The 19,133-nt window shown below is 29.0% G+C and overlaps 1 protein-coding gene across 1 annotated transcript; it reads left to right on the top strand.

Moving 5' to 3' along the window:
- The first annotated feature begins 6,158 nt into the window (after window positions 1-6,158).
- LOC132747095 (uncharacterized) lies at window positions 6,159-10,383 on the top strand. Its single transcript, XM_060736405.1, has 3 exons — window positions 6,159-6,393; window positions 6,906-7,151; window positions 9,741-10,383. Exons 1-3 carry the CDS (start codon window positions 6,312-6,314, stop codon window positions 10,112-10,114), a joined length of 702 nt encoding a protein of 233 aa, XP_060592388.1. The 5' UTR covers window positions 6,159-6,311; the 3' UTR covers window positions 10,115-10,383.
- The last annotated feature ends 8,750 nt before the right edge of the window (window positions 10,384-19,133 follow it).

A 19,133-nucleotide genomic window follows, 5' to 3' on the forward strand; every position in this document is an offset into this window, starting at 1 on the left:
ATAAACTACAGACATGTATATGACTCATTATTTATTCAGTTAAATTATAGTTTTATTTATTTATTTTCAGTCATTTTTTAAAATTTCTGTTGAATTTGACGACTGTTTTTTTACTGTAATCATTTTCTAATATTTATAAAGAAAATATCAATATAAAGATATTTTCCCATATAAACATATTTACTCGTTGATACCTATCCGAGCAAATCAAATTCCCGCATTTGTACACCATGTATATAATAAGTTACATGAATTCATGTGTATATACATATATATGCTTACTCAAATAGAAATGAACTTCAGGTAAAAAAGGAAATACTTCAATGTCGCATTTTGTTGCATTATCGGACAAATTGTGACTGCATAATCAAAAAGAAAACAAAGAAATGAACAAAAAGAAAGAAAAAAATTATCAAAATACATACAGACACAACAATAATTCTTATGACAATGTTAAAAAAAGTTGCTCGTGCTCGGTCACGCTACTATAAGCTCAGGTAAAATGATTTACCAGTTAATTGATAAGGTATATCCAATAATAATCACCGAAGCACAAAGAGGTCATACACGTACACGTACACAAACTACAAACTGTTTGTTTTTATCAGAAACACCAGCTATAAATAAGCATAATCCTTATCACAGTGCTTTTTAATTAATCCATATCACCAGAGTTTACATTAATTTTGCTAGTCCCGAACATTAAAACATTCAAAAACATAACATCAAAATATCTCAGAGCTGCTAAAATTAAGCTGCACCCATTTTAGCCTCGTATTCGTTTCAATTTTAATAGCTATTTTAAGTCATAACAATTTGTCTAAGACTAACAACAGTAAAATGTTTGGTGGGTAGGCAATACGACATGTACAATACAATTCAGAGTTCTCTCCGACCTGCAATTACATACACTTCAAGGTAAGTGAAGCCGAAATATTCGTACTAATATAACCGAACAACTATAACTTTTAAACTGCAATTATAAATACATTTAAAATCGTTGTTAGTTCTGGCCAAGAGGTTTGTCAATTGTTAGTTGGCAACACTCACGCACAACAGCGCCGCCTGTAAAATATTTAAACAAAAACAGTTTATAGTCTCTTCTTGCGAAGAGGCACGATTTGTTAATAAAATCTAATAATCTTATACACGCCTCGGCTTGATGATGTTTTTGATAAAAATGGCGAAGGGAAGTTGGTATTGTGTGTAATTATGATAAGCATCCATATAATATTATAAAAAATATCAAAATATTAAACAACAACGAAATTAATAACACACACACACGCACACCAAAAAGCTTTACATTTAAGGTGAATCGAAAATTGTGTTTAATAATTCATTTAACAACTTTGTCATATTTTTGACATTACAGTTCGGAAACAAATGCTGTGAAAGTGGGTACACACACATAGACCGACGGTGCGATTTTAACAAACCGCTATTCTAAATTTATCAAACTGTAAAAGTTTAGGTTGTTAAAGTGATCAGCTGTCAAAATCTAATGTTGATATGTCAAACTATTACAATTCAGGATAGTATATAAAAATGCAGCCAAGCTATTACAATACAGGTTTAACAAATCTATTCTATGTTACAGTGCTATACTATTATAATTCAGGTTGGTACTGTGCTGAGCTATCAAAGCGTTAGGCTATTACAATTCTGGTTGTTTAAGCGCTACGCTATTACCATATATTTTAAACAGTACTAAGCTATTACAATTCAGGATGTAAAGCGACAGGTTATTACAATTGTAACAGCGTTATGCTTTTATAATTACAATTTAGGTTGTTATATTGCTGAGCTATTACAATTCAGGTTGTAACTGAGACAAGCTTTTTCAATTTAGAAGGTTCAAATCCTCAATATATAGAATACAACTGAGCTTTGTTGAAGAAACAAAAAAACAAAACAAAAAACAACAAAAAACAAAAAAAAACAAAACCAACAACAACCCCCCCCCAAAAAAAAAAAAAGAAAAAAAAAGAAAACAACAACAGCAATAAAAGCACGAAAGTTATAAAAGGACATGAGTAACATCATTTCTAAAACATCCGCATTGTACAGGTTAAAAGGGTCACCCCAGCGTGTAGATCACAAGAAATTATAAACATGCAATCATATAGGCAATATTTAATACATCTCGCGCCGTTTGCTTGATGCTTCAAAATAAAACAGCAGTACATTTTGCAGTTTTTCAATAGTATACATTATTGATATATAAAAGTCCGAAAAATAATCACTCGCAAGCATTATTTACGATAAAATTACATGAAAATTTTAGACTCGGTTTGACTGTCTGTAAATGAGGAACAATAAAACAAATTAATATTCCTAACGCTCCCTGGCACAAAAAAAACTAAAACAAAAACGGAAGCGAAGAACGGATAAACAATGTATGTAACAGATTACTGGTCACTTAAATTTCTGTTACAAATATGTATTTAAAGTACAGCATATCAGAAAATGCTTCAATAAATTAAACCTCAAACTTACCTATTCTAGATTCTACCGGTATCGATAATATGACCAAAAATAATACGCACAGAGAACTGACAATCGTTGACATTTTGAAAACATTTAGAGTCCTTTAGAATAATTTATAGTAATAAAATAAAGAATATGAAGAAAAGGAAGAAAAATTTATCCCTTAATATTTTCCTCATGTTATAATTCATCCGGAGCTTTAAATAAAGTGAGTAAGTAATTTCACGAGTACTTTCTAACCGTTTTAAGTGTTACAATGATGTGTCATCCGGTTAACGGTATAGACTTCACCGGATAATTATTATCACATCCTTTTTTAGTCAAAAACACATTTAAAATTACCACATGTATTTTAATAAATAATTTTTTATCATACTATAGGCATGCATACACACATACTATATTGTCATTTACATATCATGTTAATTGCTGAATAAGAGCATTCGGAACTGCCTCGGCTATTATCTATAATAACCTCGGAAACAATACGGATTGAAAGTAGTTCTACCACGTGATTTCAGATGTAAACAGAAACAGAGATAATGTAAAACGAATGTGTATATTTGACATCTAATGTCTGTTCCGGTACTCTTTTCCTTGAAAATAAGTCTGACTTTAAATATGCCCACTGATGTTCAATTTTAAACAAATCCGACTATATGTCAACAGGTTGGTTTTTTGTACTTTCGGTTTTACAACCATAATAATAAATATATAAATAATGTATTGTTTGCTTTAGTACCTATGAATTCACTTATTTTAGGTGGACTTCTACTTCATATATTGGAAATAAACTTGTCAACAACTCCCAGCATTAATTAACTATTTGTTTACATGTTTAATTTCTTAGCGTAGGTTAGACCGAAATACCGCATCCGTTCTGTGTTTTCATACTATTGTGTTCAAGGTCCTTATCCGAAGACTGACGGAAAGGGCCGAGTAGTTGCGATTGGAATAAGAGCAGCCACACTAAAATAAACATTATTATACAAAAATGGTTATCGCGAAATAAAGAACGACAGTTTCAAAGCAATCAAGAAATTTATCGATTTAATATGTTAATACAATGCCAAATATTACATTAGAAATGTCTTAGTGTTAGTTCAAAATTGAATTTTTAAGGTTGATCAGAAACCTGCATATCACTGTGACAAATTATCTATATCAAGATGATTCGACGAATATTGATATAATTGTTTGAACTATCTTGCGTCAGTTGTTTTTTAGGATGTTTTGTAAAGTTTAAATTCCCAACGTTATTCTTTATATGGTATTAAAATTTTTCAAGTACAGGAGGGCCTCACTTTCCAATCAGGCATGCGCAAGCACATGAGGGTAAGCTGCCTACGTTTGTATTTTGAACACGACTGAAGTTAACACCGAAATAACATGCACAGAGGACAGAAAGTCGTTGACATTTTAGAACTTGTATGATTTATATCGTTTATAAGAATAGTAATAAAATACAGAAAGAGGAAGAAAATTTTATGCCTGTTACACTTTCCTTACATTATAAACAACCTAGCGCTTTAACTAGTCAAGTGTTCATTCAGTGTTATGTGATTGTTTTTAAGTGTTACAACGATGCGACATCCGGTTCATAAATCGACATCATCAGCCTTTAAAACTTATTAACACATGCTATATTAAACTAAATGTGTAAAACTGGCTAGAAAAGTTACTAAGGTTAGAAGTAAGTACTTGGAACACATTGAATGTGTAAGTTTTGAACCTAGCTGTATGATTGAAATAAATATTAATACGTTTATATTGCAAACAAATATTTCCCGATCCCACTGGGTCCAGTAGTTGCATTATCAGAGCATTTATTATTAACATTTTTTTAATTAATGCCCTAAGATCATACATAATATAGACATTCATAAACTCATACTATAATGTTATACATATAACATTATAATTAGTGATATAATGATTATCGTGAAATAAAAGTAAACGACAAATGCATTTGCAAAGCAGTCAAGAAATTTTCGATGTGGTATAATGAATATGTTATCAAATGTTACTATATGTTTGTATTACACCTATTCTTGCATCAAACATGCAGAAAATCTTCATAAAAAAGATTCTAAAATCACAGGTTTTCATGTACATTGATTAACTGAATGAAATCATGCAAACGTTGTCAGTATCAGTTGATATAAACCGTTCTTCAAATTCATATTTCAAAGGAGTAATCATGTGTTATGAGATGCACATCAAAAAATTAGAAAAGCAAAATTTAAAGTCTTTAGTAAATTTTAGTGATTCTTAAAGATACACTTTCAAGAACCAAAATATCATTTTCAGGTCCAATTCTTTAGACTCATACATTAGTCAGCAAAATATATTTATTTTGCTTTCTCCCTTTTCCCATTCTAGTTTATGATACCCAAGAGTAAGTAAAAAGGGTTAGAATTAGTAGAAATATAATAGTGTCAATTTTACAATCTTAACATTGTTTTTCCTCAATAGGTAATTTAAAACTATTCATTCATTTATTTTGGGCTATACGAATTGCTTTACTTTATTTATTATGACGCCATTTTTTTTTTCATTTTTAGTACGTTCTTGAAGTAGAATATGTATACCTTTGAATTCATTCGGTCGTTGAGACGTTTAAAATTATTTGACTTATTAAAAGTCGACAGCCGACACCCTTTTTATGCGAATAAATCCAGGACACTAGCAGTTTTTTTTTAATTCCTTTGGGATATCGTTACAATTTAAATTCAATTCAATGAGAAACTTCTAGTCTGAAAAAACAGGTAAAATGTAAAGCACTGTTACGCAGGATCTCTTTTGCTAAAGTCACGTTAGAAAAAATGAACAAAATGACGATTGATGTAATTCAGTAGAAAAGTGGGCATCGAATAGCATGTACAATTTTCATATAATAGATTTACTGCATGAAAGCGGACACGTAAAATTGTATACCAGTTTGTTGTCGTTTTAGATAAACAGTGCAGTATTTATCAAAAACTGGTGGAACTTTGCGTTAAAAACAGCCACAAAGAAAGCGTGTACTCTAATCGAGAATAACAAGGGGTAGAACTAAACAAAATTTAATTTTGAAAGTTGATAAGAAACTTGCATTTCACTGTGTCTAATTATCTATATCAAGATAATTCGACGAGTATTGATATAATTATCTGAACTATATTGCGTCAGTTGTTTTTAGGATGTTTTGTGAGGTTTAAATTCCCAACGTTATTTTATATGGTATTAAAATTTTACAAGTAAAGGAAGACCTCACTTTCCTTTCAGGCTTAAGCAAGCAGGAACAATACTGAAATCCCAAAAGTAAGTTTACTTTAAATACTTGAACATACAATGGAAGTATTCGAATAAATGAAAGTTTACTCTTTGTAAGTAAGCTTTTCCTGAGTTCAATATTTCATTAATCAATTGATCTAGCCATTTGTAATCAGTCTCATTCATCGAATGTATCAATGCATAACTGACTCTTTATAATTCGTTCTCATTTTTCATATTTTATCAAACTGACAACGTTTCAGTGGAAGTGATGCTAGCTATGGTTGAAAACCCTTAAAATAATCTACTGATAGTGAATTCTTTTCCATTAATATCAATGTATATTATATAAATAATTATATTTTTCACTTGTTTAATAACATTTTCCTTATTCTGGTACTTATGCCAGAAATACATGAGAGGGAAAGAACGAGAACAACGAGGAAAACGTTGTGTATCAGGAAGTCTAATAGAACATTAGCATTGCCTTTATTAGCCTCATGATGTATTGGCATATAATGTGAACATAACTTCCCTTTTGTTTTAAATATAATTTATTATACTGTATGTTTGCCATGAATAATAATATCAGTTTCTCTTTCGGATTATTTTCAATTATTTTAGTAGCATGTGTGGTCACTGGAACGGGTAAGTAAATTGCATCCTTTATTAATTGCACATTACTTAAGAGAAAGGGCTACGTTTTCTATGCATGATGATCTTTATGGTTATGATAATGATAATAATGATGAAAACAATGGTGAAAACAGTGATGATGGTGATGATGATGATGATTATGATGATAATGATGGTTATTCTTAAGAAAAATATGATCCTTGGGATAATTTGACAATGACAACATCGATCATAACTATGATATTGATAATAATCTATACAATTATGATAATTGTGATGACAATAGTGCTTTTGATGATCACGAGAACTATGTCAGCGATTATGATAATTTGAGATGTGCCGGTGACGATGATGATAATACAATCTTAATAAGAATTTTAACCTGTTCCGAAACCACAGTATCAATCAAGTTTTGATTTAATTTGAAAAAAAGAAACCAAACACATATAAAAATGTTTTATTACAGGTATTATATTTTATTGGTTACTACATTGTTTATATATTAAGACGCATTTTATTTTCAGGCGTGGTTAAAGACTGTTTTAGTACAACGGTAGATGACTACATCGGACATCAGCAGACGACAGAGAATGGGACACCATGCATAAGATGGGATTCTCCCTCCGACAAAAATACTTACACAAATGACCATTTCCGTGATGCTACTGTATCAGATGCAGCCAACTTTTGTCGTAAAGTTGGAAAGAATAATCTCTGGTGTTGGACGTCAAACAATGGCGCTTGGGGCACATGTGGAATTGGAAAATGTGGTAAATAAATAATTCGCGATAACTTACAATATATATTACATCAATGCTGAATCTTAAAAATTATTTCCGGTTTAGCATTTCGATACGTTATTGATATATAATTTTATAGTATGCATGAAATTGTATATGAATCTATGTTGATATGATATTTATTTTGCGACCTTTTAAATTTAAGTCTAGAAAAAATTCCTAACCTTAATTTTGTTTACCTTATAATAGCTAAATATTTAAAACTTCTAATTTGATTTTCTATGTAATAAATCAGCTTATCAATTTATAATATAATAATATGTGTAAAGTTGCAGTTTCTAAAACTATCGCAATGGACATATAGCAGACCCATCCATTTCGTCATTGTTTTTTGTTTCTTTCTTTTTAGGGGGGGGGGGTGCAGTTATAGTGATTTTCGTTTTTTGTTTGGAAATCATAATATACCATTTTGTTTACATGTTCATACCTCTATTACAAATTGTTTCACATTAAGCACTATTTTATTCAGGCGTTAAGCATATCACGTGTTCTGAATAAATGATTACAAACAGTACAAGCACATGTTTGCTTCAACAAAAAGAAAACAAAAATTCAATTCTTAGGTTTAATGAGCCTTTGATTGTCTTGAAAATAAATTTATGAGCTAAAAATAAATAAGACGCGAATCACTCACGTAAATATGCAGACCATTGTCTTTCTTACTAAGCCAGTTCAACGGAAAATATACGACACAAAATCGACATAAAAGCATTAGTTAAACTATAACGTGACATCATAGTTTTGGTATGTAAGTGATAACATATCCTACGAAATAATTGTGATTCTCATACACTTAATTTTTATTATTCCCACAATCATTATGTTTGTCCTGAGTGAAACGTATTATGAATTCATTCTCCTCATTATTTTTGCTATTTAATTTAAAAGTTTATAGCTTAATACTGTGAACTGTACTGCATTGTACTGTACTGTTCTGTACTGTACTGTACTGTACCTGACTGTACTTTGTACTGTACCCCAGTACTGTACTGCACTGTACTGTACTGCACTGTACTGCACTGCACGGCACTGTACTTTAGTCCAAGATATAAGTAATAGTTGGTGTTGCGCAAGAGTACCGTCTTAACTACAAAAATGTATATCCTTCTTAGAACCATGGCAAAATAAAAAATAGAAATTACAAAAAATGTCTTATACGAGTATCTTCCCTTAAAAGCTTTGTCAAAGATTTATCCTGTTTTTGCTCAATTGCATGCATAGCATCACTTAAATCGCGAACAGTATATTTATAGCATTTGAATCAAATACATGTTCAAACTTTTGAATTTCCGCCCTGTCTTAGACGTAAGCGGTTAAAAGATCGGTTACAAAACTTTTGAACGGAAGGAAATACTGTTCAAAAATGTATGTTTGGGAAACCCATATAAATTCTTGCAACCAATAAATCAGATATCTTCTGTGGGTAGGTCAGATGGAAAAAGACAATAGTGATAATATAGGAAATATGTAAAGAAAGGCTTACGGTCATTATTTTCAGACATTACGGATAAATCTCACTCAAAGGTAATTACTTTTTTATTTTAGCTCATGAAAAACTGTGAAATATGCATAAATATGCTGATTTTAAGAGCTCAATAGGCTTCAAACTTCCGATAACATGTTGCGTTGCAAAGACAACAAACGTCAGATTTACACGACTGCTAGACTGCGCAATAGTGTACTATTGTAAACTCAAGCATGCCAGTCTATTGTTTTTGAAGCACTACTCAACTGGGATATTCTACTCTAAGTAATAAAGGTACTTGAAAGTACTAACTGAACGGAATTTTTGTATAACGAAAAATCATCAATTATATTTTTGATTTAGCATTACAACCGGGAATGGGGGAAGGTGGGTTTCTTTACTATTTCTATGAAACGACATTTTAGGAATTGATAACGTAACTATAATATTTTTTAAAAAGCTTTTTATGTATCTGATATACTGAAAAGCATCGGACTTCATTACTGAAAATGTAATTTAATTCAAGCTCCTACCGCATTATCAAATTAACTTATAAATTGAGGAAGAAAAAAAAGATAACGACCAGAACCCCATCCACATCCTGTTTATGTAAATCAAAAATGGTTGTCAGAATTTTTTTCAATCATAATTGTAACGAAACAGACTGAATCTTCATTTGCATGTCAAATATATACATTCTTTTTAAATTAACGAAGATAACCCTCCCTGTTTCTGTTTTCATCTAAAAATACGTGGTAAAACTACTTTCAATCCGTATTAACTCCGAGATTATTATAGATAATAGCCGACGATGTTCCGATTGGTTTTTATATTGTGGTTATGTGTTTATGATGATGCACTATGTATAATATCAATAAAAATGAATTATATTTTTGTTAAAGCTATGTTGTGTAAAATGATATATGAAAGATTCCGCAATAGCTATTCTTCATTTATATTTTTAATCGTTTTTGGTTGTTATTTTTACTGATTCAGCTCCTTACAAAAGATATTTTATGTGATCAGTTATGCACATGATACTTTCCAAGCGTCAATTTACATGTATATATGCCGTTGTTTCTATTTCTTTACAGTTAATGACTTTGTAGAAAAATGTGGAAATTTGAAAATTAAGCAACCAGCTTTACTTGGCAGGAACGTCACTTTTACTTTTACACCGGACTCATATGATTCAAATGCAATTCTGGAATGGCAACGTGCAGCTGAAGGAAACCCATGGTATACTCGTCCCTTAACATACAAGTTCACACAGTATAATAAAAATGGAACATACTTCATGGTCTTAAAAGACAGTTTAGCTGCAGACAGTTCAACTACAAATGACGAAGTTAATTACCGAATACATTATTACAACGAAAGCATACGCTGCCGGATGGAAACAGGAAAACTTGAACTTGATGGTAATGCTATTTCTTATCAATGCCATTTAGATGGCACAAGTAAGTAATTAAGAATTTAGAAAACACAAAAATGTGAAAGCGATTTAAGCCATTTTACAATTTCAAGGACATTCATGAAGTTATGACTGTAGTCCATATTCATAGTCTTTTAGTTTTAAATGAGTTGCGGTGCATATATACGGGATTATTGGCGTCCGCGCCGAAGCGCGACGCCCCTTATGGAATGAAATCAGATTTTGTGAAAGGGCAATTGCTACTTCTCGGGCGTTTTCGTCTGTCATAATAGCCGATCATTCCGATTGGTATGAGGAAAAATGAAATATCGCGATATGTATAATTAATAACGAACTGGAGAATTTCGCAATGCAAACATATACAAATGAAATTATCTTATCCGTCAATTAATCGCGCTCTTCGGTTTGTTTTATTAATCATGTAGGTTTATTATGTATGTTACTGCTGTACCAATAAAAAGAATGATGACCTTAACATTGTTAAGGTCTGAAAATCTATCTATAAAAGTAGTTTACGGTCATTCGTGTTGCGCTATGACTGGAGAATTTTGCAGAAACATATTCAAACAATTAATTGAACTCTTTATAAATCTATAGTAAAAAATTAAGTAGGCCATTTTTACGAATTGTTGTATCATAGAAATTGTCTTTTTCGTAGGTCTCGATCTCCGGTTTTCATTTTTACGGCCCTGATTGCACCGTGAATATTTAAATAGACCTAGTTCATAACTTTAAATGTCGCCTTTATTTTGGTTAACAGGTCAAGCAGTAGTATACTTTAAAACCTATTCGCTGTTCAAGTCTCTTAATGTAACTATTAAGAGTAGTATGGATGGAATATTCATTTGCCGAATATTGTGACATTCTAACAACAGAAACTTTCGTCTGAACTTTTAACATGAGTTGTTATGGGCTTATTGATAGGAATGTAAACACTCGGGTGAGTCAGACGAGGTATTTTGAAGTAATTCATTAAAAAAGTAGATTGACCTCCCAATAAATCAATAAGACTTTGTTCATTTTGACTGCTATTTTTTATGTTCCAAAGGAAATACCACATGAACTTGAAATTCTAACAAATAACCAATATAGTTTGAATACCCAAAAAATTCAAATATAAAAAAATTTAGAAATTGGGGAAAAAATTTTGGAATTAAAACTTTATAAATTTGGAATTACAAATATGAAAATTTAAGTTCCCTTGGGAAAAATTTTTTTGCAGTTTCCAAAATTTAAAAAAAAAACTGTTTTTGCCCAAATTTAAAATAAAAGGAAAAAAAAAAATTAAACATTGATTAGAAGTATTTATCTTCCGTGATTTCCTGATTTATTTTAAATGCTTTTTGGGTAAAGGGGAAAAAAATTAAAAAAAATGGTTAAAAAATTTTACTTTGAAAAAAATAAAAATCAACCCCTTTTACTGAAAATGGGGTTTTTAAAAAGGAAAATCGCATTAAATAAAGAATTTTTACCATAACTAAATTTTTTTAAAATCTCAAAATTTATTTTTTAAAGAAATTTACCAAAACGGGTAATTACCCAATCTGGAATTTGAATTTTTAAAAAGAAAAAAATCAAAAATAAAACAGTAAAAGAATTATTAAAAACCAATTTATGGGGGGTTTAAATGGGAAATTATCGAGTTTTTAAAAGAAAAATTTTCGGGTCTTTTTGAATTTGTCGCAAAAAAAAAATTTTAAAATTTAAAAGCAAAATTTGACTTTCAATTTTTTTTTCAAAAAATTATGCGGCAAAAAAACTTCAATGAACTTTAAAAATTGAAATTTTTAAAAAAATTTTTTTAATGATTAATTTTTGAAAATTTTTACCCTTTTTTAAAAAATTTAAAGCCCCAATTTTTTTAAATCGACTTAAATTTTAAAAATTTTTGAAAATGTTCAAAAAATTTAATAAAAAAAATTTTTTAAACAAAAAAAAAAATTAAAAAACTTATTTTTTGGAATTGTTTTAAAAAAGGACAAACCCTTTTTCAGAAAACAAAAATTTTCTGTGTTTATTAAAGTGTAGTTTTTATTATTTAAAAAAAATTAATATTACGATTTGGTTTCTAAAAAAAGCTTTTTCCGTTCGTTTTTGATTTTTGTTCCAAAAAAAAAAATAAATTTAAAAAAAGAAAAAAGAAATGGAATTTTTTTTATTTCCGGTAAAAATCAAAGGTTATTTATAATGTTGTAAAATTTTTTTATTCCCCTTGTTTTTGGGGCTTTAAGTAGGTTTTTAAATTTAAATTTAAAAAAAGGGGAAATTAATGCTCTTAGGGGAAAAAAAATCGTTGGGGAAAAATTAAATTTTTTAAAGGGGACTTAAATTTTAAAAATTTTTTAAATTTTATGTTTTTTGTTCCGGGAAAATACATTTTTTTTTATTTTGTTTTTTTTATTCACAACAGGTTAAAAAAAATTTTAATTTTTTAAAAAAATTTGTTTTTCAATTTTTAAAGTAAAAATTTTTCCCCCTTGGGTTTTGTTTATGGAAAATTTGAAAATTTTATAAAGGGGTTTTTTTATTTTATTTAAATATTTCCTTTTAAAAAAAGCAAAATGGAAATTTCTGCCCATTTGGGCTATAAAATGGATTTATTTTAAAAAATTTGGAAGGGGGTTTTAAAAAAGACAAAAAAAATGGGATTGACTACCCGGCCTATATAATGGATTTTGGGTTTTTTTGGAAAAAAGGTTTAAAAAACCCCCAATATTTTCCTGGGAAAAAAAAACCCATTTTTTACATATTAAATAAATAAAATTTTAATTTTTTAAAAAAAAATAATTTTTTTTTGGGTTTTTTTTAAAAACCCAAAAAAAATTAAAAATTTTTAAAAAAATAAAAAAATTTTTTGCAAAAATTTTTTCAAAAAAAAGGGGCTTGGTAATTTACTTTTTTTTTTGATTTAAAACACGGCAACTTTTAAAATTTTTTAGAAACAAAAATCCCAAAAACTTTTGGAATTTTTTTAAAATGGGAAATTTTTCTTAAAAAATTTATAGGAATTTGGGGGGTATTTTTTAAAAAAAGGGTATTTTCATTTTATAATAAATTTTATTTTTACAAAAACCAAAATTATTTCCCAAAATTTTTGGGCTTTAAAAGGAAATTTTTTTTTTTTTCCCGCTTTTATTTTTTTTTTACAATTAAAGTAAAAGTTTTGCGTTGTTGGCTAGGCCCCCCCTTAAATCAAACCCGGAATTTTACTATTGGTTGCGTCGTGTCCATCTTTTGGACTTTTTTAAATTTGAAAAATTTTATAGAAACCCCCCAAAAATCATTTTTGGAAAAAAGTTTCAAAATTTTTTGTGTTATTTTTATTTAAAAAAAAAAAAAATTTTTTCCCCCCAAGGGCCCTTTTAAGGGTTTAACATTATAAATGTAAAAAATCATTTTGGGGTTTAAAAAAAATTGAATTTTTTAAAAAAAGGGGGGATTTTATTTTAAATAAAAAGGGGAAATTTCCCAAAACAAGATGTTTAAAATTTGGTTTTGAAAATTTAAATTTCCCCAGAAACCATTCCCCAAAAAAACTTTTGGTTAAGAGCTTAAAATTACCCATCCCTTTTCCCAATTATTTAATAATAATACTTTGTAAAATTATTTTTATATTTTATATTTTAACTTTTTTATCAAATTGGGCCTTTTTTTAAAAATTAAAAAAAATTTTTAGGAATAGGGATTGAAAAAAGGTTTTTTTTTTTTTTTTGTTTTTTTGAGGGGGAAAAAATTTGGTAAGGGTGTTGTTTGTTTTTATTGGTTTTTTTTGGTGGGTGTGTTTTTTTGTGTTTTTTGGTTAAATTTTTAAATTGGTTTTTTTTGGGAAAAAAGGTGGGGTTTTTTCGTGGGCCCTTTTTTTTTTTGTTTTTTTTTAAAAAATGAGGGAATTTTGGGGGTTATTTTGTGTAAAAAAATGTGGAAGTTTTTTTTTTGTGTTTTTGGGTTAAAATTTTGTTTTGTGATAAAATTCTTTTTTAAAAAAAGTTTTTTTTTTCTTTTTTTTGTTTTTTTGGGATTTTTTTTAAAAAAATTTTTTTTGGGGTTTTTTTAAAAATTGTGGGATTTTTTGTGGTTTTTTTTTTTTGTTTTGGGGTTTTTGTTTTATGGGGGTTTTTGTTTTTGGGGGGTTTTAGTTTTTTTAAATTTATTTTTTGTTTTTTTTTTTTTTAAATTTTGCCTTTAAAAAAAATTTTTAAAAAATTTTAAATTCAAAATAAAATGAATTTTAGTTTTTAAGTTAAAAAAAAATTTTTTTTCATAAAAAAAAAGGGGAAAAAAAATTTTTTAAGATGGGGAAAAAGTTTTTTCAGACGGGTTTGATTTTTAGGGAAAGGTGGAATCAACAAAGTAACCAAAAATAATTAAAAAAGAAAAAAAAAAAAAGGGGGTTTAAAAAGGGTTTTGTCGGGGGGGAAAGGTTTTCAGGTTCGCTGTGAAATGAATCTTGGCTCGCTAAAATATGAAAACAAAAATCAGCAAGGAAAAGGTGGGGTTCAATTTACCTTTTTGAAAAGGTGAAATCTCGGGTTTTCGCGAGGGCCCCGTGAACGCGAGAGACGAGCTTGGGGGAAACGGGGGCACTGAATGGAAAAAAAATGTAAACAAAAAAAAGTTTTCCACCAAAAAGGATTTTAAGGATTTCTTAAGTGAAGTTAAATTGGGCTTAATTTTACATAATTGTAAGAATTTTTGGGGAAAAGTATGGAATGCATTTTGTAAAAAAGAGGTAAAACTGCTCCAAATTTTACGTAAAAAGTGGGGGGGGTTAATGTAAACAAAAATCTTGATTACCATAAATTATCACCCATTTTATTTTAAAGGTTGGAAAACAATGTTAATAATGACTTAATTTTTGGTTAATATTTATTTTATGCATTGTTCATTAATTAGGTTTTTTAAATTTAAAAAAGTGTGGGGTAAATTGGTAAAAAATAGGCCCACCGTGGGGTTTTTTAATGTTAAAAATACATTTGTACTCAAAATTATACTAAATAACAATTTTTTTAAATTAATTTGAGGTTTCTTGGGTTGTTGATTATTGCTGTGTGCCCTTTTTGCAACCTAAGAGAAGCCCTGAAGTCCTGTCAAAAATTTCTAACAATACTCACAAAACCTAAGTGGCTATATGAAAAGTGGCAAGCACCATTAAAAAGGTTTTCAAAAAAGAAAAGGGCAAAAACAAAAGTGGGAAGCAAAGATAACCATTATTTTTGCTGCCATTTTTCGGAGGAGGAAAAATCTACAATTTTTCTCCTAAATGTTTTTAGCCTGAAGAAAACTTGTTTTTCCATCAATATTTTCCTAAAAAATTGACAAGCCCCAAAAAAGCAGAAACCCCCCAAAGGGACCAACAAGAATATCTCCTCCATGTCAAAAAGTAAAACCAAGAAAACTTTTATTTTTTTAAGTAGTTCTCTTTTTATTTTATTTTTGTTTTTTAAATACACTCTAAAAATTTGTATAACTTTTAGTTTAAAAAATCTGAAAAAAATAAAGCAAAATTAGCAAAATAAACCCGACACACAAGTAAATTGCACATAAAGGGACAGTTCACATCACATTAACATAAAAATATACTCAAATTTTTTAAATTTTAATTTTTTCTTTTTAAATGATGAACTATTTTAAATGTTAGTTTAATTTTCCAGCAATAATCATATTTTTTGTTAATTAATTTTTTAGGCAACTCCATCGGTGCGAAAAAAAAAGCTTGAGCGAATTCAAAGGGGTGAACAAATTAAGGTTATGAGGGGAAAAGAAAGATTTGAGTACTAGTAATTGACCGGGGTTGGGGGAATTTCACTTAAAAAAAACTTTATAGTAAAAATTAAAAAAAATTTATATTTTGCAAAACTTCTCACATAAGTGGGGCAGGGCTGGGGTTAGCATGTTACTAGTAATCTAATTTGTAACCCCAAGGTTCAAACCTTTGGGGGCAAGATTTTTCCCCTTGAGCAAGAAAAACATTCTGCTTATTTTGGTTGGGGCCCGGAAAAGAAAACAAGCTTAATAACTTATTCTTCCCAACCAATCTTTTTAAAACAGCAAACAAAATTAATCTGTATAAACAATTAGCTATTTATATTTGAATTGCCCGTTCTTTTAGGTATTTTTGTAAGATAAAATTTTGTATATACCTTTAATTTAATTTTTTCTTTAAATTGTTTATGAAAAGTTTTTCCCCTTATGTACTTTAAAAAAACAAGTCACTATAAAAGGTTTTATGAAAAAAGTTCCATTTCATGAAACCTTTTAAGAACTATGTACCTGTTGATAAAATAAAACACCGTTTTTAATGGGGAAAATTTAATCATTATTTTAAAAAATTGTTTTCATTGAAGAGTCAATCAAAGAAGGAAGGGAGGGAAAAGGCCTAGGAGGAGATGTGGGGGTTTTCTGGCCATGTTATGTGAAAACACAGACGATGAGTATCTTTTGACTCCTTGAAAAAAGAACGAGTTTTGAAGTATGAATTTGAAACCGCCAAAAGTGATGAAAAATCAGCAGATAAATTTTCAGTAATGAAGAAAATTTTAGGTTTCTCCTGGTAATGCCCAAAACAAAACCAAAGATTTTTAAAAACATCAGGCTTTTATTATATGAAATTTTTTGAAGCTTTATATAAATACTTAGAGCCCAAGGGGTTCTTTTATAATACCCATATGGAGAAAAAGCTTTCACATTTCTTTCCCCCCTTTCTTTCCTGGTGTAACTCGCAAAATTTGTTTAAGAGAGGAAATGATGATTTGTCCCTTTCGAGTAGGTTTCCGGCGACATCAATGATTATGTTTGCTGATCAACTTTTCTCTTTGCTTTTCCGCGTGGTAGTTTATGGATAGAATTGGGAAAAAATCTGCAAAGTACAAAAAGAATGTGACAACCCAACTGAAAAAACCGAGTGTTTTCTGAATTTTAGAATTGAAAAATTTTTAATTTTTTTTTAAAAAGCTTTTTCATTGGGAGAATAAACAAGTTTTTTCTAATTAAAAATTAGTACATGAAATTTCTAGTGGCTAAAAAACCGTGGACAAAAACATAATTATCGGAAATGTATGGGGCATTTTCTACAAATTTTTACTAGTGAAAGTGTTTATTTATGGGGGCCCCTTAAACCCCGGGGAAGGTGTGGGTTCGAGGTTTACGTGTCAGAAAACTTACCCCCTGTTTTTAATTTTGTTTGCCTTTTATTTAAGCACAAAAAATAAAACGCAATTTTCAAAAGGAAAAAGTTTAAAAGAAACAAAAAAAATTTTTTTTGGTAAAACATATAGAATGCATTAGGATAAAACAATTTTAAATATTTTTTAAAGAGTGAAAAAACCCGAAAAATTTACGAAAAAAAGTTTTAAAAAATGTGGGATCTTGTCAATTTCCCAAAAGTTTTTCCCGAGCTGAAAACCTTGATGAAGTGTGCAAGCATAAAAAAATTTATGGGTCAAAAATCGTTTTGGGACCCCGCCCTTTTTACAAAAAAAACTTTTAGTGGGATTGTATTAAAGAAAAAATATTGATTACTATTAAGTTGTTTTATTTTTGAGAAATATCTCTGTATTATTTTTTTTTAAAAATGTTGTATTTTGGGCCCAAAAGATTGAATGTTATAAATTATATTAAAATATTTTACTGGGGGTTTCTTATTATGCTCAGTTTTAGTTTTGTAAAAACCTCTTTACAATAGGTGTGACCTGATATATTAAATTCATTTAAATTTTTTTATTTTTTTAGATAATTTTTTTTTTGTATTTTTTGTGTTTGGGATGGTGCTGACTAGATTTTATAAAATTCAATGAAGTTATTTTTTTTAAAGTTTTTTTTGTCAGGGGGTTTTACGATGTGTTTACTTGAAAAACAGTTATTTAATTTTTTTTTGGGGTTTGTGCGTTTTTTTTTTTTTGAAAATGCTATCTTTTTGCCATGTCTTTCAAATTTTGAGGGGCTAAACCATATCATATAAGCACTAATCTATAATTATTTATCTTTTTTAAATATTAGTACCCTTTTTTTTTATTAAAGCTATTGTCCTTTGTTACAATATGTGTGTTTTTATAGTTATTGTCTATTTTGGCCCGTTTATTTTTTTTGTAAAAACTTGTCTATTTTTTTTAAAAAGTCTTTCACAATTATTGGGTGTTTAATGATATCATTAAATTTAAAATGCAAGGATTTTTTTTTATAGTAATGGTTACTTTGTTAAATTGTTGGTGATGATATTAAGTTGTATGAAAAATTTTTTCTTTTAAAATAAAGTTATTTTCATTGATGTTCAATAATTGATTTCTGGGTCTATATCATATGGGCGCATGCAAAAACTAGTGCTTGCGCCAGATGGTCCCGATCAGACTGCGCGGTCTGTTCGTTTTTCAGTTTCCTTATTGCTATAGGATTGAACCCCAAAAGTATGGTCCTGTATACTGCAGGTGCGCGGTGGTCTGGATCGTGTTTGGGCGCAAAAACCCATTGTTGGTTCTTATGACGCGTCATAATTCTACTTTAAGCTATTTATTTTTAGGTTTTATGTAAATTTGTGAGGTTTTCAAAGATGTGGACCCGTATCATTAAAAAGTTTTCTGCAAGGGGTTTTTTAATTTGTTCCTTTGTTTATTCTTTACATAGGGGTTTCTATTTTTTGTGTGTGTAATTCTTTAGGACTGAACACTGAGTAATGTGTACTTTTTAAGTTTTTTTTTGTATTTGTTAATCTGTGTACTAGTTCTGTTGCCATTTCTTTCTCAGGAAAATACATACTGATTTGTTTTTTATTATATTAAATTTGGAATTTTAACCCCAAGTTATTCAAAATTGTGACATTTTCCATTATTTTTTTCATTTTATGAAAAAATTTTGTCAAAAATTAAATTTCTTAAAGATGTTTTTTAACCCCGCAGCATAGTTTGTGATTGATCTATTTCGCCAGTTCCTTTCTCGTTACCGGGGAAAAAATTCTAACGCGACATTTAAATTTGTTTCTCTATATACATTTAAAAAAGGGTATCGGTTAGGTTTATTATGGGCTTGTTATTATCAAAACTCTTCAAATTTCTCTGCGATT

Source organism: Ruditapes philippinarum, unplaced genomic scaffold (genome assembly GCF_026571515.1).
Source record: "Ruditapes philippinarum isolate M1 unplaced genomic scaffold, ASM2657151v2 ctg12004_1_1_1_1, whole genome shotgun sequence".
NCBI lineage: Eukaryota > Metazoa > Mollusca > Bivalvia > Venerida > Veneridae > Ruditapes > Ruditapes philippinarum.